Raw genomic sequence first — 17,944 nt, 5'->3', positions numbered from 1 at the left:
ACCACAGAGAATGCTCTCTACCTTCACTCATGGAGCACCAAGCAATAGCAGTGCACTACTGAGGCATGGATAAGAGCATAGAGGCAGATCTTCTCTATGCACAGGTGGACAGGTTCTATAAGCTGAGGGTAGAGTGGTAGTCAGAGAAAAGCACTCTGTGACCCCAACTCCCACTCTAGTCACATACCCACCACAAAAAGAATATCAAAACTGTTGCCTGGTGCAGTGGCTTACACCTGTAATCCCAGCACTTTGGGGGGCCAAGGCGGGAGAATCCCTTGAGCTTGGGAGTTCGAGAACAGCCTGGGCAATATGGCGAAATTCTATCTCTATAAAAAATACAAAAGTTAGCTGGGCATAGCGGCATGTGCCTGTAGTCTCAGCTGCTTGGGAGGCTGAGGTGGGAGGATGGCCTGAACCCAGGAGACAGACATTTCAGTGAGCTGAGATCACAGCACTGCACTCCAACCTGGGTGACAGAGCCAGACTCTGTTTTTTTTTTTTTTTTTTTAAATAAAAGACTGTGGTCCAGTAGAGGTAACCATAGCAACAACCAAACTCAACTCAACTTTGGTTAGATTGTCCCAACCTGTCACAGTAGTCATACACACACCCCCCACACACACATGTATGTATACACACATATGTGTATGGGCGTGTATATGTATAGTCTCATAAGAGACAGGTTATTTCCATGTATGAATACAATTTATTTCAATCTCTACTATTCTACACATGATGTCCAGCATTCAATCAGAAATATGAGGCAGCTTGCTGGAACAGGCTGGATGGTGCCAGCCATGTTAGGTGGTTGTACCATGTGGCCTCTGGCATCCCCATTGCCAACCATGGGCGAGCTCTCGGTGCACTGGTGGCCTGGCATGCTGCTTCAACTATAGCTGTGTCAGCATGTGATGATGCCATCCCATACCAATTTGGCTACTGGAATCCCTAGTAGTAAAGTAAAATACTCAAGGGTCTCCAGCACAGACAGTGGCTACACTGACCTCCTAAGGTTTAAAAAAGGCCTTCCCAAGATGCCTTAGAAGGCCATTGCAGTCGCCACTGTGCTGTTTCTGATTGGCACCTTTCTATTATCATAGGCTCCCTCCTACTGTCGGGCTACATCAGCAAAGTGGGGACAGACTAGGCTGTTCCAGTTCTGATCACTGGCAATTTGGTATTCCTGCCAAATGCATCCAAAAGCTACCAGGGTTACTCCTACCATGACCTTCCAGACTTTGATGACTAGCACCCACCTCAGCCCTGAGAAGAGTCACAGTGGAACTGCACCCGGCTTTAAGATTCTGAGCAGAAACTATGTCTAAGGGCTAAAGAATTCTGCAGTTTGCAGATGTTTAATAAAACATCGGCCAGATTTTGTGGGTCTATTCCAAAGATGTTAACTGAGCTTACAATCAGATCATTCAGACATGGTCTATTTTTTGTCTCCTGGCCCTGACAAAAAGCTGCTGACAACGTTTTCCCCAGGAATATGGAACATGGAGGAATAGCAATGTTCATTGTCTGGAAAAATGGGAACTTATTCTGTAAAGGAATGTGTTGTCTTCACCATCCTATTTAGAGTTCAACACTTCTTTTAAATAGTCTTGATTGTCAATTTCTTCTTGTAGCAAATGAAAGAATACAGTATGTCTTTTTAAAATTACTAGGTAATTTATTTTTAAAATATCTAAGTATCTTATCTCCTACACTTATTTCTACCTTCATGTTCTAGTGGAAAATGATGGTAAAATCAAATGTCGGTGAGAGTCCATCTGTAATATTTTTTACTTGCTTTCTTATCGACAGCATCTGGGAATTCTTCAAACCACAGAGCAAGTTTTCAAAATGTAAACACTTTAAACACTTTCTCTGTTTACCAATCTTTAATGAGCTCTAATTTGGTTCACCAATAGACTGGGCAGCATACAATTTGGGTCATTCTGTCCTTTGTGTATCAAGCTATTCTGTATATCATGCCTTTAAGGATTGGACTTTTGGCTGTTTCCTAATGAAAAATGCAGAGAAGTGATTCTTATTTAGAGTTGATAACCCTAGAGCTAGCACCTAATATTATGATGGCATTCTGCTAAAGATTGCAAGACTCAGCCTGGATCCCTAGAAGACTAGATTGAGTTAGGTTGATTCTATTTCCTAGCTTGCAAAAAGTGACTTATATTCAAAGTAAATTAAAATGTCAAAACAAAACCAAACAAACGACAGACAAAAAGGCAAGGAAAAAAAATCCATCGTTGGGAGACAAAGCAATAAACAGAACCAGACTCAAAGATGACCCATATCTTGGAACTACCAGATAAAGACTTTGAAAGAACTATAATCAAAATGTTAGAGAACCTAGGAGAAAAGGTGAACAACATGCATGATAAACAATAGACAGGGAATTTCATCAGAGAGGTGGAAAATGTAAAAAAGAATCAAATGGAAATACCAGAAATAAACCAGGCAACAATCAAGATGAAGAATTTGTTGGATGGGCTCATCAGTAGACTCAATATAAATGAAAAAAGTAATCAGTGAATTTGAAGGTAGGTAAAAAAAGACAACTCTCCAAACTGAAACAGAGAAAAAAAGCAGTTCAAACTTTAATGAGCTGAGCATGTAAGAGTGGTGGAATAACATCAAACAGTCTAGCACAGACATATTTGAAGGCAAAGACATAATTGTAGATAATGTTTAGGAGTTAACAAAAGATATTAAACTACAAATTCAAGAAGTTCAGGATAAATAGAAATAAAGAGATGAAGGAGAGGGGACAAGAAACAACCAAAGATACTTTATTATCCAGCTGTTGAAAAGCAAAGAGAAAGAGAAACTCTTGAAGTCAATCCAAAATAAAAGACATTACAAACAGAGAAACGAAGTTAAAATTTACAGCATACTTCTCGTCAGGAACTATGCAAGCCAAAAGAGGGTGTAGTCATATCTTCAAAGTATTAAAAGAATAAAACTGTCAACACAGACTCAGAAAATATTTCAGAAAAATATCTATCAAAAATAAAGGCAAAAAAAGGGTTTTTTCCAGACACAAACAAAAACTAAGAGGATTCATTGATAGGAGACCAAAAGGAAGAGGGTGTATGACACCAGATAGAAACCTAGATCTACACAAAGAAATGAAAGCTCTAGAAATGGCATAAATAAAAGTGTCAAATGCAAATCTTACTGTGATAATTATATCAATTTTTGTTACATGAAAATATTTATATTAAACTTTAATTTTTGAAGCATATAACATGTTAGGAACTCTAAAGAACTGTCCCTTTGATGGGAATATTGGAGAAGATTATCCAAAGGCATTTAGAGCAAGATTCATGGACAGATAGGAGTTCTAAGTGGCTTTCCTGGGAGCTCATAAGAAACACTCTTTACTGCTGAAGACTAAGCTATTTGGTGGGAGATTTCCCACCAGAGGTTCCTATGAATTGCAGTGACTTCTTACTGACCTCTTATCCATCAGCTGCTTGGATGCTTCAGTCTGAAATCTTTTTTATATTACTTTCCTAATGGTTGTTCTCCTAACTTTTCCAGTGGTTGCATAAAAATCCAAACCTTCATATTGAAATCTTTCCAATTTTAATACAAAAAGACCTTTCAAATATGCTTTATTTAATATAAACCAGACAGAAATCTTATAAATTGTAATTGAATTCGACTTGCAAATTGTCAGCTAGGGAGACAGACCACCAGAATCACTCTCGAGGTTGTTTAGGCCTGTAACCATCATTTCTGGTGGAATGAATTCAAATAAATGTTCACTGTATACTTTCAGCCATTGGATTAACTGGACTCCACAGTGCTTCATAGTATTAGGTGTAGATAACTTCTTTTTCTTTTACAGATTTGGAAGAGAAAATGCCATGAAAATTTGGGGAGTCCAATTAATACAAGGGCTGAGATACAGTATCTTAATACCTGCATACACATACACACACACACACGCAACAAAGAAATGATTCCCACACTAAAATTGCTGAAGGAGATCCTCAAACTGTTTTTAAGACACATTTTTTTTGTTTTGAAACAGGATCTAGCTATATTGTCCTGGCTGGAATGCAGTGGTGGGATCATAGCTCACTGTATCCTTGACTCCTGGACTCAGACAATCCTCTCACATCAGCCTCCTGAGTAGCTAGGACCACAGACACACACTAACACACTTGGCTAACTTAAAAAATATTTGTAGAGGCGGGGTCTCACTATGTTGCCCAGGCTGGTCTCAAACTCCTGGCCTCAAGTGATCCTCCCGCCTCAGCCTCTCAAAGTGTTGGAATTACAGGTGTGAGCAGCCACCCCTGGACTGTTTTAAAGATTTTTTTAAAGCCTAAAATAAAAGTGTACCTTTATTCCCTAATTAAGCTGCATAAGATAACACAACTTAAGAACTCTGGATTTGGCGAGCAATATATCAATTTGGTGAGATGTCACTGGTTATCTAAGATTGTTCAGATATGCAAATGAGAAGAAATAGTAATAGATGAATCAATAAGAGGGAACAAAGAATTTTAATAGGATCAATTTTCATGATGAACAAGCAGAGATTCCACTGAGGAGAAGAAAGTTAAGAGAGTGTTAAATGAAAAAAGGTTTAAGAACCATCCTTCACGAAAATAAGTTCCTAAAGAAAACGAAATTGATGTGTTATAACTCACATAGACTTATTCCCAGGGTTTGAGGAGAAAGTTGGGATCTGGAGAGACTGGGGTTGGAGAAACTGACAAGTTTGGCCAGGCTAAATCCAAAGACAGTGGTCAACAGTCCACTGCCAGCATCTAGAGGGGTGCAGCCATCTCTGGCTTGACTCTGGTGAGCAGCGATTTAATACACCAGGCAGCAGCACTGGCAGATGTGACGATGGCAGTCAGAATGAGTGACAGCATGTCAGATGCTCAGCCTTCCGGGGGAAAGACCCATGTCTGGGTAGTGTCAGGAGTCTGGCCAAATGACCTGGTGTTCAGGACCAGCCTTGACTCCCACTGGGAACTGGAGAGAAATCCACAGCTGAAGCCCCAGCAAATGGAATCAAGCAACACCATGTGAGGGGCAGGGGGTAGGGGAGAGGGTCACCTCGCTGTCTGTGGGCTCCTGAATGTCAGGGATGACATTTCTGCTACCACCAAGTCGCTATCATCTGTGGTCAGGACCTCACATCTGTCCCAATGGCTGACAGTGCGTAGGGAGGAATAAGGACATTATCCAAATCTTGAATTTATCTATTCTTGATTTCATAGCAAAATCTTCAGTCCTCAGTTTAAGTCACACTGAAACCTAGTGAATGCCACAAATAAAATGTTATAATTGCTTCCCAACAAAATCAATAAGAGCACAAGCATAAACCCCCTTTTCAGTCGGTTTTTGACAACATCTTTTCATGTATCCCACAAATATTAAACGCTATTTTCACTAGAATATTTTCTGTTCCAAATATGCCAAAGATATTTATTTAATTTATTATCAAACTACCCAGCATAAAATAAGGCAGAAGATGAAAGTCACCTTTTAGCTGGATTTTAAATATATTACTCACATTTTCAATTTTGCTCTCTGAGAGCAGAATCTAAAGATGAATTCATTTTAGTGATAAATGAAAAATGTGATTTTCGATGATTTTGACATTTTATCTCTACATTTTAGGGTTATCCATATTATAAAACAAAGATCAAGTACGATAAGGAAAATTCTTTTGTGTCATCATAATCCATCAAAATATAGTAAATATCCTTTGACAACCTCTGAAGATCATGCACATGTGCAGGATTGTCCTATCTCTGTTACTGCATTGCCTAGCACTGCCGGATAAACAACGGGTAAAGTGCTGGTTTTCCCACACTGCTCTGCAGCTCCCTTAACTGCCTGCTGTATCAAGCCAAGCCAAGGGAAAAAAGAATGGAATAATGAAACAGTAAGCAGATTATATTGTTTTCTTCTCTAATAGAGCTTATCTTAAATGTGCAATTTAACCAAATAAGAGTTGTATCTAGGAGAAAAATAGGAAATTTCAGAAGAAAAGATCTTTTCTTCAACCATCTAGCCTATAATATTATATAGCTATAGTAATAATTCTATATCCCACAATAACAATTTTTTTTTAAATCACTAGCTTGCAAGGTGACTATGGTCATAACTGCAAAATAGTTGCAATACTATTTTACCTAACACTTCTTGAATGTTTAAAAAAAGAAGTTCTAGAGTTTTTATTGAAGTCTTTTATCTGTAGAAATTGCTTTGTATTGAGAGAACTCTAAGAATGGGAACATGACTGACTTTCTCCCATGTCCCATTTCCCACACAGAAGGGCCCTGATTCTTTCTGCAGATCAAAGCATGCACCATATGTTCATCAGTATAGACCAGGTTACCCCATGGAAGCTCAGAAGTCCTACATGGAAGCATGTATTGGGTGCAAGCATAATTAACTAATTACTCAGGGTCGGGAGAGGAAAACCTGAGAATCCATTTTAACCTTGATATATGAAACTTGAGTATTTGAAATGTTTTGCACATATCAAAAAGCAAACTTTACATAAAAGCACTGTACAAATACAAATTTTATGTTGTGAAATCGTTCATTAATAGAAATCAGACAGCTAATGTTCATATCGTATTTTTCAGACTGGCTAAACACTCAGTTTATCACTGTGTGCTCCGCTGTGGGTAGCACGTGTGCTGTTCCCACCGAATGACACAGATTTCAAAAAAATAAGTATGATTAATTAGATACGTTAAATGACTGATGTACAAAGTTCCTGTAACAAGCCCTCCATGTGGTAATTTACACGTGGTAAATATTATAAAACCCTTTAAAGACAATTTTTAATAGGTCCAGCTACCTCCATGGAGTTAAATATTTAAAAGAGGAGCAGGAAAATTATAGCTAGAATGTGTATATATACGGTAAAGAATAAACCACAGTGGACGGGGATAGAAGGGAGCGCTTAGAACAACAGGATTATTATTATTAACAAAGTGTAAGTGACAGTAATAACAGTGAACTAGAAAAACATACTTCATTTTAAAATTGGGCCAATTCATAGAAATACGTAAACCCAGTTTAAATAATCTCTACACTCCCCCAGTCCAATTTTGACTTATTGTTATATATTAACTTCAGAGACTCCCTCAGCTGACAAAATGTACTGGTAAGCTTTGGAGATACCCAGGCCACCATCATTACAGTCACAGGGAAAGATTGTTACACAAAGAGAAAAGCCTGTTGAAATGACACCTTCTCAGAGATTTGTCAGTCTTTGTCCTTTATTTTGCATTTTCAGTGGGGGACAACAGGGAATATCTCTGCCCCTTGTGGCTGTGACTTTGGAAGCTCAGCTTCCATCTGTAAACTGGGGACACCGGAGCTTCCAAGCTGGAATTCTAGGATTTAGTTCTAGCCTTGGGGTTGCTGTGGGGACCGGGGCACCTTCTGCTACAGCTGCCCCCTGCTGCTGTGACCTCAGGACAAGAGGCTCAGCTGCTCTGCCCCAGTCGCTGACCGGGCTGTGCAGTCCTCCCAGCCATCATCTCAGAGCCTCGGACCACAGACCCCTGACACATGACCGATTTCATGGCAGCTGACCCAGCCTTGGGCCCCTCACCCAGCGTGGCCGGTCTCCCCAACCAGGTCAGCATGCAGCATTGCACAGCAGTTCAGTTCTTTTTTTGTGTGGTCCAAAAAAATACTTCCCAAAGTCTGGGTTATAAAAATCTTACTTCTAGAACCTAGTCACTGGTCATTTCTATGCAAAATTTACCCTCTTCCAGTGTCAGTTTTTTCCCTTGGGAAATTACACTGATTTCCAATTGTCTACACTTCCTAGCTCTCTGCAAAGTGGAAATGCTCACAGAGGAGAATGCTTTTTCTCTTCCCAGTAGAGTGACTTCCAGTAGCGCAACAAGCCTGGCCTTGCTCTACCTGCTCCCTCCCGCTCTGTGGATATGAGGAGTGGTCCATCTCCTGGCGAGTGGGCACGAGAGATCTGCACCTCGCCTTCCCCCTTTTTGGAGCAAGGATGCACACGGCGTGCACAATTCTGCTCCAGTCCTCCATGCTCTAAGTGAGAGAAGTGCAAATTCTGCCCTGTGTAGGAGAAGAAGGAAGAATGTGGGAACACGTGGGAACACGTAGGAACAGGACAGAGTTTGAGAGAGCAAAACATGGGTTCTATGCCTTCTAAAAGGAGCCTTGACTACACAATTCACAGTGTCCACAGAACAACTAAGAGTTGTAGAAATACAACTATTCTTACGGCTAAGAGCAGAAGGCTGTAGAGATACAGGGTCATAATGATGGGAGGTATTGTATAATGTAGTGAGCAGTGCCTCATAAACATACACACAATTAGCCCACAGTGAGCTGAGTGTCTCAGAGCTACTTCTTAGCACCTCCTTTTTATGTAGACCAAGGGTGCCACCCTAGCTCCTGCAGAAACAGTTGTGATGATCTGGGGAAAGGTAGAAAAGGAGAGCAGCAGCATAGAGTTCATGCATGCACGTCTCTGAGAGCGTGATTTCACCCAGTTGTAGGCTGAGGAATCCTGCATGAGCAAATGGACTGGCTACCTGTGTGTCCTTTCGGGAATCTTCTGATGACACTGGGCAGTAATGAGTTTGAGACTGCATATCCTAGAAAGTGCTTGGGATGTAGCTTCTCTATTTTGGTAATTAAATAGAGACCCACTGGTGCTTAGTGACTTAGCTAAATCAACTGCCTGGCTGGGGATACTGATGACTTCATCTTGGGAAAGTGAAGGAGGCTCCCTCTGACATGTTGGTTTAGAAATAGGCAGCTGGAGCTCCCCACTCAGGGGTGAGAACCAGGTGTGCTTAGACTGCAGGCCTCATGGATAGGGCTAAAGAGACAGGAGCCCCTGTGCAGAGGAAGGTGGACAGGGTGTGGTCATGGAAGCAGTTCTTACCACAGCTTGGTCTTCCTTTAAAGCCTTCTTTGGTGTCTTAGCTTTCTTGGCCCCAGCAGATGATACACTCATGGTCGCAGAATGTGGCCTCGAAGCTGTGGTGCTGGGTGGAGACTTGGGCCATGGGGACAAAGAGGCTTCTCTCCCCTTGGCTGATCTTACAGCCTGCCACACAAAAAGAAACAACTTTGTTATTCTCATTTTGTTTCTTGGATTTGTGTCCCTTTCTTTCACACTCTTCCCCTCCCCTGAGCTGGAATTGCAGAGTTGAGGTTTTCAGTCCTAGAGCGCATGGATTTGTTCTTGCTTCCGGGCCCACAGTCTCTCCTAGCAGGATTTGATTGGCAGGCTGGGCTTATTTCTCCACTCTCCCCCTTTAATCCTCATGTCCTAAGAAGAACACACCAACAGATCCATGCTCTTTGGAAGCCCCTGAAATGGTGGTCTATGTGGAGAGGGGTGGGTGGCAGCTTGAGGCTTGTATCTAGGTAGGAAGAAGGTACGGAAATAGTAGGAAGGATGAGGATATCAGGATGCACTCCTCCTGATGCCCCACTAGCTGGCTTTTTGGCTTTCGATTTCACTCTCTGCTCCCTGTTCTCAACAATCAGCTCCTGATCTCCCATTCGCACTTCTTGCCCCACTTTATTTATTTATTTATTTATTTATTTATTTATTTATTTATTTATTTTTAAAGAGATAGAGTCTCACTATGTTGCGCAGGCTGGTCTTGAACTCCTGGACTCAAGCAATCCTCCTGCCTCAGCCTCCCAAAGTACTAGGATTATAGACATGAGCCACTGCTCCCGGCCTTGCTCTCACTTTTGAGAACTTTCTTTTTCAAACTCAGGTTGGAAAGTGAAAAACCTCAGTATGCTACACAGATTTGTCAATTCAGATACCGAAATCAGAGAAGCACAAAATTAAAGAGAAAGAGAGAGAGAAAAAAAACTTAAATACAAACCTTTACACTTAAGCTGCCATACTTTTTTCTCATTTCCTTGTCCTCTTTCTGTTTATTAATCTGTAAAATTGAAGGCCCATATCATTGGTTATTATCTGCAAAGATTAAAAAAGGCAATTTTCTGTAAAACTTCTATAAGCAATGAAAGAGTAACATTTTAAACCATTTGTCTCCCAAAACTATTATGGGATAAAAGTTATAATATCAAAGAAAAAACAAACTTGTATCCAGAAAAAGAACTTTTATTAAAAAAGTGAACAGGAATACATAACATTGCAAAAATCTAAAGTCATTAACATTTATTCATTGAATTAAGTACAACAAAGATCATAGGAAAACATGCATTATTTGCTTATGAGGTGATAATTTGTTACATTATTATAACAGCTACAAATACTAGGTCTTATTCTTAATATAAGATAGCTTGAGAAGGCCGGGCACAGTGGCTCACACCTGTAATCCCACTTTGGGAGGCTGAGGCAGGTGTATCACCTGAGGTCAGGAGTTCAAGACCAGCCTGGCCAACATGATGAAACCCCATCTCTACTGAAAATACAAAAAATTTGTTGGGCGTGGTGGTGGGTGCCTGCAATTCCAGCTACTTGGGAGGCTGAGGCAGGAGAATCGCCTGAATCCTGGAGGTAGAGGTTGCAGTGAGCCAAGATAGTGCCATTGCACTCCAGCCTGGGCAACAAGAGTGAAACACAGTCTCAAAAAAAAGAAAAAAAAAGATAGCTTGAGAAATTTAAGATAATTTAATAGTTAAACTTCAATAATGTAATGAATGAAATTTTACTTTAAAAATCAATTTCAAAGCTGGGTGCAGTGGCTTACGCCTGTAATCCCAACACTTTGGGAGGCTGAAGCAGGAGGGTTGCTTGAAGCCAGGAGTTCAAGACTAGCCTGAGCAACATAGCAAGACCTCTGTCTCCATAAAAAATAAAAAAATAAAAATTACTCAGGTGTGGTGGCGTGTACGTATAGTCCCAGCTACTCAGGTAGCTGATGCAGGAGAATCGCTTGAGCTCAGGAGTTTGAGGTTACAGTGAGCTGTGATTGTGCCACTGCACTCCAACCTAGGCAACAGAGTGAGACCCTGACTTCAGAAAAAAAATCAATTTTAATTTCTAGGTATAAAAGGTATTGTATCAAAAAATGTATTATCAGTGCATGTTTCCATAATATTAAGATTTTTTCATAATATGAATTTATGAGTAAGGCCAGGGATTCTAATTATAACTAATCCTACTTGAAATTAAACAATGATGAGAAACACATCTAACCATTAATCTCATTGGCATCTGAACAACAACTACCATGGATTTGTAAAATTCTCTCTCACCTACCAATAAAGCAGAACTCAAGAGCAAGCAGGGCTGTCTAACAACATCTTGCAGTCTGAGAGGATAGTTACTGATGCCCACGAAAGGCTTTACTTAGTTGGTTTCAATGGGTTTGAACTCAAGCCTAATACAGTCATGAATGGCTTAACAATGGGGATACATTCTGAGAAATGTCTCATTAGGCAATTTTATCATGTGCAAACATTAGAGTGTATTTACAGAAATACAGGTTGCACAGCCCATTACACACCTAGACTTTATGGCATAGCCTATTGTTCCTAGGCCACAAACCTGAACAGCATATTACTGTACTGAATATTGTAGCCAACTACAACACAATGGTAGGTATTTGTGTATCTAAACATATTCAAACATAGAAAAGTTACAGTAGAAATATGGTATCATAATCTTATTGGACTACCATCGTGTATTTAGTTTTTTGTTGACCAAAATGTCATTATGCAACACATGGCTGTATTATAGTTAAGCTTTGTTGTAATGGTTTAAAAATCATTTTCTTCATACTACTATAAGAAAGTTCTAGAAAATGTAATAAATCATCCCTCAGATAGAACATGTGATCTTTAGAAAGGACTGAAGAGCGTCAGAAAATATATAACTATTTTGTCTTAATTTCTTTCAAACACATAGGGTTGTTTAAAGCAAGAATTATGACACTGGTATAAATATATAACATATGACAACTGTAACATGATGAATGAAGAAATAAATAGATATATAAATAAACATATATGTTTGCAAAGTTTCTATACTTTACATGAAATTGTCCAACAGTAACTCCAAGTGGACTGTCAAAAGTTAAGAATGTAAATTACAATCACTAGAGCGCCTGCTGTAAGATAGAGCCAAATGGTAATAGATAATTTGCAATGGAATTCTAAAATATTAAAAGTAGGCAAAAAAGAAGGAACAGAGGAATGACCACAACAAAACCAAGAGAAGACATATAGAAAATAAATAATGAAATAGTAGAGCTTAATCTGACCCTATTAATAGTAACAGTGAATGATGAATTAAACAATCTAGTTAAAATGCAGAAATGGCTAGGATGTATTCCAAAAGCAAGCCCAACTATTTGCTGTCTACAAGAGAAGCACTTAAATATAAATATAGTGAGAGATTAAAAATAAGTGCATTGAAAAAGGAACGCAACACAAACATAAGAAGGCTGGAGATAATGCATTTATATCTAATATAGTAGATTTCAGGATGGAAGAAATGCTAGAGCTAAAGAAAGACATATAATGATAAAAAGATCAGTTCATTGGGAAGACATAATGTTCATAAATGTGTATGTGCCTAATAACAGAGCTAAAAAATATGCAAAGCAAAATTGGTAAAATTATGAGAATTAATAAATAACACCCGTCTCAGAAATTGATAGAAACAAAAAAATTACATATAGATGCCCTGAATAACACTATCACTCTCTTGATCTAATTTGTAACACCCAACAGTGGCAGAAAACACATCATTTTCAAGTATATATAATACTATCCCACGAAAGACTACATGCTGGGGGAGGGGCCAAGATTGCCAATTAGAAGCAGCTGTGGTCCATGGTTGTCATGCAGAAGAATAAAAATGGTGACTGAATTCAGCACCTTCAATTGAAATATCCAGATTCTCACATTGGGACCAACTAGGCAGACAACTTGACCCACAGAGAGTGAAGAAAAACAGGGTGGGGTGATGGTCCACCCAGGAGCAGCACAGAGCCAGAGGAACCCCTGCCCCCAGCCAACGGAAGTGGTGAGTGATTGTGTGACCTCCCCTGGGAAACCATGCTTCTCCCATAGATCTTTGCAACCTGTGGATCAGGAGATCCCCTCATGAGCCCATACCACTAGGGCCCTGGGTCTGATACACAGAGGTGTGTGGAGTCTTGGCAGACTAGCTGCTCAGGCATACATGGAGACCCAGCAGTTTCACATACTCTGGTCCTGGGAATCCTGGCAAGGTGGCAGATCTGTCTGTACCTTCCCCTGGGAAGGGGACTGAATCCAGGTAGCCAAGCAGCTTTGTTCTGCAGGCCCCACTTCCATGGTGCCTTACAGGTTAAGACTCACTGGCTTGGAATTCCAGCCAGCCAGCAGCAACAGGCTGGAGACAGCCTGAGATGGACCAAATTCCCAGGGGGAGAGGCGGCTGCCATCTCTATGGTTTGGTTGACTCAGCTGTTCTAGCCCGCCAGTTCTAGGGAGTCCAGGTGGTTCAGATAAGGAGGAGTCTCCCACAATGCAGCACAGCTGCTGTGCAGAAATAGTGGCCAGACTGCTTCTTTAAGTGGAACCCTGATCCAGCTCTCCTCACTGGGTGGGGCCTCCCTGCAGGAATTTCAGCAACTCCAGCCAGGGTTATATGTACAGAACTCTGATCTGTCCCTGGGACAGAGCCCCAATTAAAAGACACAAAATGGCAAGCTGGATAAAGAGTCAAGACCCATCAGTATGCTGTCTTCAACAGACCCCTCTCACATTCAAAGAAACACATATGCTCAAAATAAAGGGAGGAGGGAAAAATTTACCAAGCAAAAGGAAAATAGAAAAAAGCAGGGGTCACAATCCTAGTTTCTGACAAAGCAGACTTTAAACTAACGAAGATCAAAAAAGACAAAGAAGGGCACTACATAATGGTAAAAGATTCAATTCAACAAGAAGAGCTAACTATCCTGAATATATATGCACCCAATACTGGAGCACCCATATTCAAAAAGCATGTTCTTAGAGTCCTACAAAGAGACTTAGACTCCCCTCTATCCATTACTGTATACCAGAAGTGTTTCCGGTTTTTTGCTCTTACAAACAAAGCTGCTATAAACATTTGTGACCCAAGACTTTGTGTGAACATGTGCTTTTATTTATCTTGGGTAAATACCAAGGAGTGGGATAGCCAGACAATCTGTTAAATATAGAATTTTAGAAATTTCTTTTAGCTGTCAAAATATTTTTCTGAATGGTTGTGTAGTTTACATTTCCACTAGCAGAGAATAAGAGCTCTAGTTGCTCCACATCCTTGACAACACTTTTTATGGTCGACCTTTTAAATTTTAGCCATGCTAGTGAGTATATAGCGATATTTCATTGAGATTTTAATTTGTATCTCCCTAAAGACTAATGATGTTGAGCATCTTTTTATGTCATCATTTGCCATCTATATATCTTTTTAAATAAAGTGCCTGTTCAAATAGTTTGGCCATTTAAAAAATTGGGTTGTTTTTATATTATTACCTTGTAAGAGTTCTTCGCATAGTCTAGATGCAAATCCTTTGTTAAATATATTTTGTGAATATTTTCTCCCACTCTGTGGTTTGTTTTTTTAATTAAAAAATTTTTTTGAAGAGTAAACTTTTTGTTGTTGTTGTTTGAGACAACGTCTTGCTCTGTCACCCAGGCTGGAGTGCAGAGGTGTGATCAGGGCTCACTGCAACCTTGACCTCCCTGGGTTCAGGTGATCCTCCCACCTCAGCCTCTGAAGTGTCTGGGACTACAGGTGCATGTCAACATGACTACCTAATTTTTCTATTTTTTATAGAGATGAAGTTTCACTACATTGCCCAGGCTGGTCTTGAACTCCTGGGCTCAAGCAGTCCATCAGCCTTGGCCTCCCAAAGTGTTGGGATTACAGGCACGAGCCACTGTGCCTGGCTAAGCTTTTTAAATTTTTGATAAACTGTAATTTGTTAAGAAATCTTTGCCAAATCTGAGACCACTAAGATTCTCTCTTATACCTTATTCTAGAAGTTTTGTAGTTTCAGCTATTACAATTCTGATCCATTTCAAGTTAACTTTTATATGAGGTGTCAGGTAAGGGTTGAAGTTCATTTTTCACTTATTGCTGTCCAATTGTTTCAGTACTATTTGTTGAAAAGATTATCCTTACTACTTGAATTGCCTTTGCATCTTGGTCAGAAATCAATTCATTATATATGATCCATAGGGTCTACTTCTAGATTCTCTAGTCTATTTCAGCAATCTATGTTTATCCTTACGCCAAGACCACTTTACCTTGACTACTATGGTTTTACAGCAAGTTTGAACCAGGTGTGTGCATCTTCCAACTTTGCTCTTTTTCAAAATTGTTTTAGCTATCCCAGGTCTTGTGCATGTCTATATAAATTTTAAGATAGGCTTGTTGATTTCAACAACAACAAAAAAAACCCTGCTGGGATTTTGATTAGGATTGTTTTGAATCTATAAATCAATCTGGAGAGAATTGACAGCTTGATAATATGCATCTCCTGAATCATGAACAATGGAATATTTCTGCAACTATTTAAGTCTTTATTTCTGCAGTATTTTATATTATTAACTGTACATGTTTTGTGTGTATTTTGTCATGTTTATCCATAAGCACTTCATATTGTTTGATGCTATCATAACTGGTGTTTTTCAAAATTTCAATTTTTGATTGTCCATTGCTTATATATAGAAGTACAAGATTTTTGTATCTTGATCTTTGCAACCTTTCTGCATTCACTTATTAATTCTAGTAGCTATTTTTGTAGATTTGTTAGGATTTCCTATAGAGATGATCATGTCATCTGGGAATTTAAAAAGTTCTACCTCTTCCTTCCCAATCTGGATGTTATTTATTTTTTTGTGTGTGCATCATTGCACTGGTTAGGACCTAAAATACAATGTTGAATGGAAGTGATAACAGCAGAAATTCTTGTCATATTTCTGACTTCAGACTCAAAATCTTCATCCTTTCACTATCAACCATGATAATAGTGTGTTTTGTAGATATCTCTTATCAGCTTGAGAGGTTCTCTTCTACTCCCAGTTTTCTGAGAGTATTTTTTATCATGAATGGAAATTGGAGTCCCTCAAATGCTTTTTCTTCATCTACCTGCCTTCTGGCTCCATTATTTTATATTCTTCCCATGAACAAAATATATTTGTCTTCACTCGAGGCCTTTAAAAATCTCATTGTACTATAGCATCAGCTTGAAGTCTGGAATCTCATTATCTAAATCAGGTCCAGGTGCAGATGAGGCTAGTTGAGTACAATCTCTCTTGATCTGAAGATCCAGAAACTAAAGAGACAAGTTATCTGTCCCCACACAGCCAACATTCCATGGTGGGACACAGGATAAGCACTAGAGATCCCACTCCATTCAAGGGAAGAAGGAGGCATAAAGCAATAGCTGGTCCATAGTAATTTTGAAATCCAACTAGGCGTATATTGCTGGTTCCTTGACTAGGACCAAGTCCTGCTCCACTTTTGGAGGCAAACTACCACACACAGTAAATATTGTTGGAAAACTTGAACTTCTGAAGTCCATGTAGTTGTTTTCACTCTGTATTGTTTCTCACAGGTATCACGGGAACCAGCCCCCAATATTTCAATGTAGGTTCTTTCTATTTTCCCCAAGTGTTGGCCGGTCTGAGAAATAAAGAGAAAAAGTACAAAGAGAGAAATTTTATAGCTGGCCCTCCGGAGGTGTCATCACATATTGGTAGGAGCGTGACGGCGACCTAGAGCTGCAAAACCAGCAAGTTTTTATTAGGGATTTCAAAAGGGGAGGCAGTGTACGAATAGGGAGTGGGTCACAGAGATCACACACTTCAAAGGGCAATAAAAAATCACAAGTCAAAGGGCAGAGCAAGATCACAAGGCAAGGGAGAAATTAGAATTACTGATGTGGGTCAATGTCCCGCTGGGCACACATTGTCTGGATAAACATCTTAACAGGAAACAGGGTTTGGGAGCAGACAACCAGTCTGACTAGAATTTACCAGGCTGGAATTTCCCAATCCTAGTAAGCCTGAGGGCACTGCAGGAGACCAGGAAGTATTGCATCCCTTATCTCAACTGCATAAGACAGACACTCCCAGAGCGGCCATCTATAGACCTACCCCTGGGAAGGCATTCCTTTCCCAGGGTATTAATTATTAATATTTCTTGCTGGGAAAGGAATTCAGCGATATTTCTCCTACTCACTCATCTGTTTATAGGCTCCCTGTAGGAAGAAAAATATGGCTGTATGCTGCCCGACCCCACAGGCAGTCAGACCTTATGGTTATCTTTCCTTGTTCCCTGAAAATCACTGTTATTCTGTTCTTTTTCAGGGTGCACTGATTTTATATTGTTCAAATATACGTTTTACAATTTGTACAGTTAACACAATCATCACAGGGTCCTGAGGTGACATACATTGTCAGCTTACAAAGATGACGGGATTAAGAGATTAAATCCTATACCTAGGATTTAATAGGCATAGGAAATTATAAAAGTATTAATTTTGGGAACTAATAAATGTCCATGAAATGTTCACAATTTATGTTCAGAGATTACAGTAAATACAGGCATAAGAAATTATAAAAGTATTAATTTTGGGAACTCATAAATGTCCATGAAATCTTCACAATTTATGTTCTTCTGCCACAGCTTCAGCTGGTCCCTCCGTTCGGGGTCCCTGACTTGCTGCAAAACACAGGTGGTTCCTTATTTCCTGTGTGCTTCCTTATCTTTGACTATGTGATATTAATTGCTCCTATAATTGTAGGGGAGAGAATTCCGAGAATTCTCTGAGGCTTAGGATTAAAGTACTTCCTTACAGAGAGTATTTCCATTTGCTTCTTTCAGGGGTACTTCCTATTCACTTAAAACCAAATTGATGCCAGGTGCAGTGACACATAGTCCCAGCTACTTGAGAGGCTGAGGTGGGAGGATTGCTTG

The 17,944-nt window shown here is 39.7% G+C and overlaps 1 protein-coding gene and 1 pseudogene across 1 annotated transcript in view; one reads left to right on the top strand and one right to left on the bottom strand.

The window, feature by feature from the left end:
• Positions 1-17,944, bottom strand: part of C9H10orf67 (chromosome 9 C10orf67 homolog) — a 151,873-nt gene that overhangs the window by 58,018 nt on the left and 75,911 nt on the right. Inside the window, exons 9-10 of the mRNA XM_030818461.1 lie at positions 9,897-9,956; positions 8,933-9,097 (exon numbers count right to left, since the gene is read on the bottom strand). Of these exons, the coding sequence (XP_030674321.1) occupies positions 8,933-9,097; positions 9,897-9,956 (225 nt within the window). The remainder of the gene's footprint in view (positions 1-8,932; positions 9,098-9,896; positions 9,957-17,944) is intronic.
• On the top strand, positions 915-1,252 carry LOC100586556 (annotated as a pseudogene).

This window comes from Nomascus leucogenys, chromosome 9, assembly GCF_006542625.1.
Source record: "Nomascus leucogenys isolate Asia chromosome 9, Asia_NLE_v1, whole genome shotgun sequence".
Classification (NCBI taxonomy): domain Eukaryota; kingdom Metazoa; phylum Chordata; class Mammalia; order Primates; family Hylobatidae; genus Nomascus; species Nomascus leucogenys.
Note: the sequence above shows the minus strand (reverse complement) of the source record. Positions and strands in the feature narration are given on the sequence as shown.